Source organism: Leucoraja erinacea, chromosome 3 (assembly GCF_028641065.1).
Source record: "Leucoraja erinacea ecotype New England chromosome 3, Leri_hhj_1, whole genome shotgun sequence".
In the NCBI taxonomy this organism is placed as follows: domain Eukaryota; kingdom Metazoa; phylum Chordata; class Chondrichthyes; order Rajiformes; family Rajidae; genus Leucoraja; species Leucoraja erinaceus.
This window is the reverse complement of record NC_073379.1, coordinates 72672915-72683535: the sequence shown is the minus strand read 5'-3', so window position 1 is coordinate 72683535 and position 10621 is coordinate 72672915. Positions and strand designations below refer to the sequence as shown.

The following is a 10621-nucleotide window of genomic DNA, read 5'->3' as shown; positions in this document are numbered from 1 at the left end:
AGTGATCAAGTTTATTTTTAATCCTTCATTGATCTATGTTGTATAGGTGTTGTTGTGCACGATTTGTTACATAAAGACACACAAAAACTAGGCCGACCCAAACGCACTAGATTGATAACTCTAAGGATCGGAATCACTTTATTAATGATATGATTTGGATCATCAAGTTGGAATGTTACTATGCATGGAAGAAATGAACAACCTTTGGTCCGGGTTTTTCTTTACAGTTTGCGATTCATATTCCACTGTTATATGATTTTGGCACATCGTTTTACATGTTCGAGGTACTCTAGAACATCATCTCTGGATCCCAGTACAATTGGTTCCCTCTGGTGAATGGATTCAGGTACAATGTCCAGCACATTCTTCGTACCTGTGGTGGCCATACCTCCTGCCTGCTCTATGATGTACGCCATGGGATTGCCCTCGTACAAAAGTCGAAGCTAAAATAGAGCATTCAGGAATTAGTTTAAGAAGTAAAAGTTTTTCTTTTTTTTTTTAGTTCTTTCCCCTCCCACTCATCAGGAACAAGGCCCGAGTATTAGGATAGCCCTATGCAGGATCTGATCCGAAGGACCCTGATCTGAAACATAGAAAATAGAAAATAGGTGCAGGAGTAGGCCATTCGGCCCTTCGAGCCTGCACCCCCATTCAATATGATCATGGCTGATCATCCAACTCAGTATCTTGTACCTGCCTTCTCTCCATACCCCCCTGATCCCTTTAGCCACAAGGGCATAGAGAAACATCACCATGGAAGGGCATGGAGAAACATCACCTCTCCATGTCCTCCAGGGATGCTGCCTGACCCGCTGACTTACTGCAACATTTTGTGTTTTTCCTTTGTAAGCCAGCATCTGCAGTTCCTTGATTCTACTTTTCCAACATTGGTCACTGAGCGGTGACCTGTCTGGCTGATTTTTGTCCTCACAAGTTCAGTATCTTGGCTCTGTCGTTTGATCAGTTAACATTGCGGAGGTGAGATACGTTGGTTAGAGAACTTTACTACAGTGAAGTAATATCCAAACAGATACACTAGAGACTGCCGATGTTGAAATCTTAAACAAAAACCCAAGTGCTGGAAGAACTCAGTGAGTCAGGAAGCACCTGTGAAGAAATGAACAGACAGTATTTCAGGTCAGAACTCTTCTTCCGACTGAAGACATGCTGACAGGCTGCTGGTTGCTTACCATTTTAATTCCCCTTCCCTTTTTCATATCGATCTTTCTGTGCTTGGCCACCTGCATTGCTGGAGTGAGGCAAACTGGAAGATCTGCTTGGGTAGCCCACAACCCCGTGGTATGAACTATGCATTTTCTAATATCAAGGAAACCCTCTGACCCTCCTTTTCACTCCCCACCCCATGGTGCACACACCTTTCTCCCACCACTCCTGCCAACCTGATCCTTTTCTCCTCTTCCTTCCATTTATCTCCTACCCCTCCCTTCTCCGAGACCCCCAATTCCCACCTATCCTTCCGCTTTCCCATCTCTCCCTCCTGATTTACATTTCACTCTCACTCTTCTTCCTTCCTTATCTGCCAACCTTTTGTCTCCATTTTACTTCTAGCCTTTCTCGCTATTTCCACACATCTGCCATTCACCCTTCCTCGTCTGTTTCCACCTATCACTTGCCAGGCTATACCCCATCCTCCTCTCACTTTCCAACTTTCTCCCCACCACTCAATTTGTCTGAAGAAGTCTCTCGACACAAAATGTTGTTAGTCCATTTTCCTCCACAGATGCTGCCTGACCCATTGAGCTCCTCCAGCACTTTGTTTTCTCCTTAATATTAGAATGTGTTGGATTTTAAAATAGTAATTTCCAGGATTTGAGTATTGCCGACAAAGCCAACATGTATTATCCGTGAGAAGGTGGTATTGGGTAACTTGTTGAACTGCTGCAGTCCATTAGGTGAAAGTACTTCCACGGTTGTTGGGAGGTAAGATCCAGGATTTAGACCCAGTGACGATGAGGGAGCGGCAATATGTTTCCAAGTCAGGATGGTCTGTAACAATGGAGAGGGAACATGTATGTGCTGGTGATTCCCTATCCTTGAACCCCTGGTCTTACTTGGTGCAAAAAGTTGCATTCTTGGGAGATACCGACAGAGTGTCCTGGCTGAGTAACTACGGTGCATTTTGTAAACTGTATGTTCTGGAGCCACAGTGTGTTTATTATGGAGGGAATGTAGGTTTACGATAGTGGATGGACTACGTTACTGCATCAAGGAAGCAGACTCAATAACATTTCTGTTGCAATATATATTTCAGGCTGGAGAATATGTTTTCGCTGGTAGTGCTGGGATGTCAGTGTTGCTGCTTTCCTGCTTCTATCCCCTCAATGTATCTTTGCTCTCTTCTGCCTCTTTATGTCTCTATCATTTTCTTCATTTGCTTTGGGTGCAAAGTGGTGAGTGGTAGGATACTCCAAAGTAAAGTCACAAATTACAGCTAGATACATTTGACCTAGCCTGTAGATCTGTATTTTTTGCCATCAAATTCAGCATGACTGTTGGCAATAATCCTGTCCCATGAACACACAACTCATCCACTTAATCCTGCATTGAAGGAACCCTCCTACCTAGATGTTCATGTGCCCAATTTTAAACCTTTGCCACTAACAATTGAAGCCAAGTGCAATTATTTATTGACCTAAGTTTGAGGACTTACAAATTCTTTCAAAGTAGACTCAATCTCAACCCAACACGTAAAGTCATTGGCACAACTCATGTTGGCTTGTGGTCAGTTAGGTTTGGAACGGTGGTGTGGGAAAAATGTGGGTCGGATTTCTTTCTGATATTTGTTGTACTTGCTGGTTTAATTTTCCATGAGATTTTGCACGGGAGACTGCCATTAGTAGGAGGTGGAAATGATGGCATGGGGCCCTCTACAGGACATCCAGAGCCAATGAGGACAGGGTAAAAAATAATTCATCTCCTGAACGATCATGAAATAAACAGTATTGAAGTTGACAGGCATGTCAGTAGGAACTGTGACTTCAATGTTAAATCACACAGAAAATAGAGATTAAGATTGGATTTAATGAAAAAATCCACATGCAATACTCTAGTTGTGTCCTCATGTTTCATACAGTTTGAGCTTGACATCCCTACTCTTGCATTTTATGCATGCCGTCAATACAGACGATATGCTACTTACCTTCTTTATCATTGTGTTAAGCTGGCCTACTACCTCAGGGATCTATCTTTAGGCTTGCACTACTATTTATTACATAGAACAACATACTTGTCTGTCCTAAAATCCAGTACCAGCTCTACTGTTATTCAAATTCTGTGCTTACAATGCATATTTCAGTCAAGAACTCATTAAAGGAAAATGTACCAAAATGTTGCTTACAAGACATGCTTTATAAGAAACACATTAAGTAGTCAGAACACTAACCGACATGTGTTGAAGGTCATATAAACAGTGTTTTCAAGTGAACTTTGAGCATGCTGAGGTTACTTTTGCAGAGCCACAGTTTGCTTGGTTCCAGTCTTACCTTTCCTTGGGGACTTTTTGTATTGGCTGGGTACAGAAAGATCCCTCCATACATCAGAGTCCTATGAACATCTGCTACCATGGAGCCAATATATCTTGCCCCGTAGGGAGCACTACCATCCTGTGGGTTAAAGATAGGTACAGTGGCTTACAGATGATAGAGACTGAATACTCTTTGTAAATAACTGCAATGTTCTTCGCCATACCTTTGGACATTTCTTTTGCTTGATGTACTCTAAAATTGCAGGATCAAAGTACTTTGAGTAGCCTTCGTTAATGCTGTAAATATTGCCTTTCTTCTTCATGGTCACATTCTTGTTGACCAAAATGAATTCACCAATAGCCTAGTTTCACGGGTATTAATTAAAATCAGTTACTACAGTTTGAAGGAAGGATTGACATCAGGAGACGCAGTAAAACCATTATAAAACATTTTAATCAATATGCTTTAAGTAAGTCCAACAGGCAGCATTTCTAACCATATATATATATATATATACATTGGCTTGCAAAAGTATTCATACCCCTTGAACTTTTCCACATTTTGTCACGTTCCAACCACAAATGTAAATGTATTTTATTGGGATTTTATGTGATAGACCAACACAAAGTGGCGCATAATTGTGAAGTGGAAGGAAAATGATACATGGTTTTCAAATTTTTTTACAAATAAAAAACTGAAAAGTGTGGCGTGCAAAAGTATTCAGCCCCCTTTACTCTGATACCCCTAAATAAAATCCAGTGCAACCAATTGCCTTCAGAAGTCACCTAATTAGTAAATAGAGTCCACTTGTGTGTAATCTAATCTCAGTATAAATACAGCTGTTCTTTGAAGGCCTCAGAGGTTTGTTAGAGAACATTAGTGAACAAACAGCATCATGAAGCCCAAGGAACACACCAGACAGGTCAGGGATAAAGTTGTGGAGAGGTTTAAAGCAGGGTTAGGTTATAAAAAAATATCCCAAGCTTTGAACATCCCACGGAGCACTGTTCAATCCATCATCCGAAAATGGAGAGTATGGCACGACTGCAAACCTACCAAGACATGGCCGTCCACCTAAACTGACAGGCCGGGCAAGGAGAGCATTGATCAGAGAAGCAGCCAAGAAGCCCATGGTAACTCTGGAGGAGCTGCAAAGATCCACAGCTCAGGTGGGAGAATCTGTCCACAGGGACAACTATTAGTCGTGCACTCCACAAATCGGGCCTTTATGGAAGAGTGGCAAGAAGAAAGCCATTGTTGAAAAAAAGCCATAAGAAGTCCCGTTTGCAGTTTGTCACAAGCCATGTGGGGGACACAGCAAACATGTGGAGGAAGGTGCTCTGGTCAGATGAGACCAAAAGTGAAGTTTTTGGCCTAAATGCAAAACGCTATGTGTGGCGGAAAACTAACACTGCACATCACCCTGAACACACCATCCCCACTGTGAAACATGGTGGTGGCAGCATCATGCTGTGGGGATGCTTTTCTTCAGCAGGGACAGGGAAGCTGGTCAGAGTTGATGGGAAGATGGATGGAGCCAAATACAGGGCAATCTTGGAAGAAAACCTGTTAGAGTCTGCAAAAGACTTGAGACTGGGGCGGAGGTTCACCTTCCAGTAGAACAACGACCCTAAACATACAGCCAGAGCTACAATGGAATGGTTTAGATCAAAGCATATTCATGTGTTAGAATGGCCCTGTCAAAGTCCAGACCTAAATCCAATTGAGAATCTCTGGCAAGACTTGAAAATTGCTGTTCACAGACGCTTTCCATCCAATCTGACTGAGCTTGAGCTATTTTGCAAAGAAGAATGGGCAAAAATTTCAGTCTCTAGATGTGCAAAGCTGGTAGAGACATACGCCAAAAGACTTGCAGCTGCAATTGCAGAGACAGGTAGTTCTACAAAGTATTGACTCAGGGGGGCTGAATACTTTTGCACGCCACACTTTTCAGTTTTTTATTTGTAAAAAAAATTGAAAATCATGTATCATTTTCCTTCCACTTCACAATTATGCACCACTTTAGGTTGGTCTATCACATAAAATCCCAATAAAATACATTTAAGTTTGTGGTTGTAACATGACAAAATGTGGAAAAGTTCAAGGGGTATGAAAACTTTTGCAAGCCACTGTATATGTATAGAAAGGACAAGCAGCAATGATGGATGATTGGCCTGAATATAAAAGTTTTAGTTGCAAGAATTAGAATTGTAATTTTCAAGGTAGAATAGACATCCCATCAATAAAGGGACAATTAAAAGCATGCTGTTGTGTAAGAAAATGGTATAGGTAGCACTTGTGTGATCTGCAGTTCACACGTCCGTCCTCCTGGAGGAGCAGACTGAACTTTAGCCCATTTGTTCATTTACTCCATGTAATCATTCACATGGAGACATGATAGTAAACAGAAATGGCTAACTTCATCAAAAATTAACAGTGATCCAAGGATTTTCTGGTGGCTAGCTAATTGCAGGTCTGCAATCAATGACCATTTAAAATCTAACCATATATGGAAAAGATTAGCCTGGATCATAGTCTGAACAAAATTATTGGCACTAATTAATCATTCAGTAAAACCTTGCAAAGAATTGAATGAGGAATTTTGTTTTACATTGTAATGGGTTATGGTCTGGAACCTAATGCCTGTAGGAATTAAGATTGATCAAGACATTTGTAAGGGAAATTAATTTGTGAGACTGTGAGCATTTCAGGAGACAGGTGATGGTGCACATTAACTCCAGCCCAGATAGCCTTGATCCACTGCAGTTTGCCTACCATTGCAGCAAGCCCACAACAGACGCCCTATGCCTTGTCCTACCCTCCATCTAGATAACCAGGGCACCAACGTCAGGCTCCTATTTATTGACTATAGTTCCACCTACAATGCCATAATCCCATCTAAATTCATCTCCAAACTTCTGGACCTAAGGGTCACCACCCCCCTCTGTCACTGGATCCTCAACTTTCTGACCCATAGACCACAATCAGTGATGTTTGGTGATAATATCTCCTTCACAATAATTCTCTACGTTGGTGCTCAGGATGTATCATCAGCCCCTTACTATATTCCCTGAACACGCACAATTCTGTGGCCAAATTTTGCTCCATCTCCATCCACAAGTTTGCAGATTTAGTGGCCCAGATCTTGAACAATGATGAGGCTTAGTACAGGAAGAAGATAGAGAGCTTAGTAGCATGGTGTCAAGCCAACAATTACTCCCTCAGTGTCACTGAGATGAAGGACCTGGTTACTGACTTCAGGAAGCTAGGTGGAATACATTGCCCAATCTGCATCAATGTTGCCAAAGTGGAAATGATTGAGAGCTTCAAGCTCTGGGTGTAAATATTATCAACCACCTATGCTGGGACAACCTTATTGAAGCCATGGCCAATAAAAGTACACCAACACCTTTACTTCCTCAACGACTCTTACCAATTTCTACAGACACATCGTAGAAAGCATACCATTGGGTTGCATCACAGCTTGGTTTGGGAGCTACTCTGCCCAAGACTGCAAGAAACTGCAGAGAGTTGTGGATTGTATTGTATTGTATTGTATTGTATTGTATTGTATTGTATATCTTTATTGTCATTTCCTGAGTATTCACATACCCAGAGGAAACAAAAAAACGTTGCTCAACCAGTGTCCATTCAGTGTGCACAGTCCATCACCCAGACCAGACCCGTTACCATAACTGCATCTACACTTCTCCTGCCTCGGGAAAGCGGCCAACATAATCAAAGATTTTTCCACCTTGGCCATTCCTTCTCCCCACTTCCATCAGACAGTAGATACAAAAGCTTGAAAGTACATGCCACCAAACCCAGGAACAGTTTCTTCCACTCCGTCATCAGAATTATTAACAATCCTTTCATAAGCTACAGTTCCAATTTTCCAACCTTCCTCATTGGGACATTTATTTTTTTCTCTGGAACTGTAACACTTTACTGCTGAACAACTACATTCTGCACTCTGGAACATTTTTCTTCTCTCTACCTGTTGTACTTGTGTAGGGCTTGTTTGTATAGTAGTGCCAGATTTGATTGAATAGCACAGGAACAAAAGCTTTTCACTGCAAGTGATGATAAAACACCAAACCAAACCGAACTTCTAAAAAATGAGTCAAGGAATAGGATTGACAGGATTGCACAACCTGTACAGTCTGTACAAGTAGCCAGTACAAACCCAATGGGCTGAATTATCTTCTTCTGTGCTGGTTAGTGGATTGCCATGGAATTTTCCTTATCCATGGGTGGAAAATCAATCCAAATATGATTACATGATATGGGGGGAAGGGTGACCTCAATTTAATTTAATAGATTTATGAATCACAAATAGATTTGATGGAATAGTTTGTTTTTACTATTGTTGCTTTCACAACAAAAGGCAGGTTATGTTCTTACTGGATCCAGCATGAAGCAGTTCACTCCGTTTCCTGCAGAAAATACCAGCATGGTGGCACTGCCATACAATGCGTAACCCGCTGCCACGATGTTACGACCCGACTGCAAAGCATCTTTCTCAGTTGGTTCTCCTTCAGTTGTCTAAATATACAAAAAGGACAGAAGTTACCAGCTTCATCCATTAAAGGAAAGTACACAATGCATTCTAATAAAAGTGCATTAGAGTTTAGTTTAGCTTAGTTTAGAGATACAGCCCGGAAACAGGCCCTTCGATGCACAGAGTCTGCAAAGACCAGCAATTCCCGCACAATAACACTATCCTAAACCCACTCGGGACAATTTACAATTTTACCTAGTCAATTAGTGTACAAACCTGTGCATCAATATTTCCCTCTATTTAGATTTTGGTAATTAGAATGTCTACCCTAAAACAATCAATGGTCTGAACTGAGGCAAACATTTGCTTTGCTTATTGGACCCACTGTCAGATCTGGCCATAATCAGATTTAAACAATGGCTGAGAGAACATCCTCAGCACTTTACACTTTTGAAGATGCCACATCAAATTTATTTTCTAACCAGCTCATTTTGATAAATTTACTTAATGCTCCAATTTTACATGGTTATATTAGTATCGTATGTAATTGTAATTAAATGTTTTTCAATATGCAATTCAGTATTTTTATTTTCGGCTCTCCCTGTGTCTTGGCTAATAATGTAATAAATCCATGGAATTTGAGAAGATTTTTTTTTTATAATCTCACAACATGAAGCATTGTTGCTCAAGAAACCCATCTAAACTAATGGGCCATGATATAAAAATTAGCTTGGCTCCCATTAACTGCTTGGAAGTGATTTTTTAATGTGTCAATCGAGTTTTGCTTTGTATCCAAAATGCAAATGGTCCTGGTGAGGTTTTACATTTGTTGGTCCACCTCAGCTGATAAAATAGTTTTCCAGGATTGGCATAATTGTAAATTGACCAGCCTGTGACCATCCTTACACGACTTCCACCCCAATACCATGCCACCCTAATGCAATAAGTAAAATATCCATAAACCATAATAAATATTCCAGTCAGCAATAAAAAACAGACAAAGCCCTGGAGTAACTCAGCAGGTCAGGCAACATCTCTTTAAAACCAGGCTCACCAGGCTTTGACCTGCTCCTCATCTCTTCCAGCTTTCTCCCCCTTTCCCAACACGTCCAATCTGAAGGAGGGTCCCAGCCTGAACGTTACCTATCCATGTTCTCCAGAAATGCCGGCAGTTATTCCAGCACTTTGTGTGTTATTTGTAAACCAGAATCTGCAGTTCCTTGTATCACCAGTCAGTAATATGTCTGGAATGGCCTGGTGGCAATCACATCTGACAACGCTGGTGAATATATTCATTTAAAAAAAAACTAATTTTGCTCACATATGACTTTTTATTGAAAAGATAATACGAAAGAATTCAAGTCATGGTAATAAAAAACGTACCTTTCTATAAATAGAAAAAATTGTTCCTATGGCACCAAGACAGTCAATATTGGAAGAGCCATCTAGTGGATCAAAGCAGACAATGTACTTTCCCTGAAAAGTAAGAATATATTTGTCAATGCTCCAATGTCATTCCCTCCCAATATACTTTGTATGGCAAGAAATTATTATCTAAATTATGCTACAGTTTTGACATTATGCTACATTATGCCCTGGGGAGTTCCTCCAACATCTTCTCAAGAGCAAATTGGGGTGAGCAATAAATACTGGTCTCGCCAGCAACTCCCACATTCAAAAGAATGACTCACACCCCTTGAGCTATCACTGACTTTCCACATATCTAGCCTAATAGCCATAGGATCAACAGGCACCGTCACAGAGATGAGCAAAGACAACAGAGAATAAAGTAATATAATCCCCAACCTCTGATGCAATTTTCCACACACCATTCATGAGGTTAAATGCCCTAGCCTAAAAACACCAGTAATTTACGCAATGCATTACTACATTTGCATCCGGATTTAAAAGAGGTATGTGATAGTTTGTATTGAACACTGTATTCATCTGAAACAAATCAGGTTTAAACACCAGCTGACAATAACGTGCTCCTGGACAGCACAATGAACATGTTGCAAACCCACACAAAAGCAGCAAATTATCTACGATTAGATGGTTGAAACAGCAAATTATTTAAAATGCATGCTGTATTAATATCTATCTATCTATTAATATATAAAACTCTCGTGCCATCCGACCGGCTGTCTTTTCTGCCTTTTGATTCGTTGACGGCTGCTCCTTGTATTAATATATAAAACTCTCGTGCCATCCGACCGGCTGCCGTCCGGCTGCCTTTCTGCCTTTTGATTCGTTGACGGCTGCTCCTTCCTATCAGCTTCCAACACACTTCGAAACAAAGTTGCAAGACAGGAACACTCTGAACTTTTCACTGCTGCAGCATGCAGGGGAGGTGCAATTGGATTTTGTTTTTAATCCACTGCTGAGGGAGGCAGGGGAGTGCTGGAATCTTACATTTGGGAATGGCTTCAGTTCCATTGGAGGAGACGGGTGGATGGTGGAATATTGGGTTGGGGGATCACACCATTGGGGGAGCAGACCCAACAGGTCTGCACTTGGTCTAGTTAATATATAAAACTCTCGTGCCATCCGACCGGCTGCCGTCCAGCTGCCTTTCTGCTTTTTGATTCGTTTCCATCGTGTGATGTCATAATGCCCAATGCTCGCAGTTGTCCAA

General features: G+C 41.2%; 1 protein-coding gene across 1 annotated transcript in view; it reads right to left on the bottom strand.

Moving 5' to 3' along the window:
• LOC129695721 (fructose-1,6-bisphosphatase 1-like) overlaps positions 1 to 10621 on the bottom strand; it is a 34419-nt gene continuing 23798 nt past the window's right edge. The window contains exons 4-8 of the mRNA XM_055632924.1: positions 9370 to 9462; positions 7890 to 8030; positions 3709 to 3846; positions 3504 to 3623; positions 1 to 443 (exon numbers count right to left, since the gene is read on the bottom strand). Of these exons, the coding sequence (XP_055488899.1) occupies positions 249 to 443; positions 3504 to 3623; positions 3709 to 3846; positions 7890 to 8030; positions 9370 to 9462 (687 nt within the window). The 3' untranslated portion in view covers positions 1 to 248. The remainder of the gene's footprint in view (positions 444 to 3503; positions 3624 to 3708; positions 3847 to 7889; positions 8031 to 9369; positions 9463 to 10621) is intronic.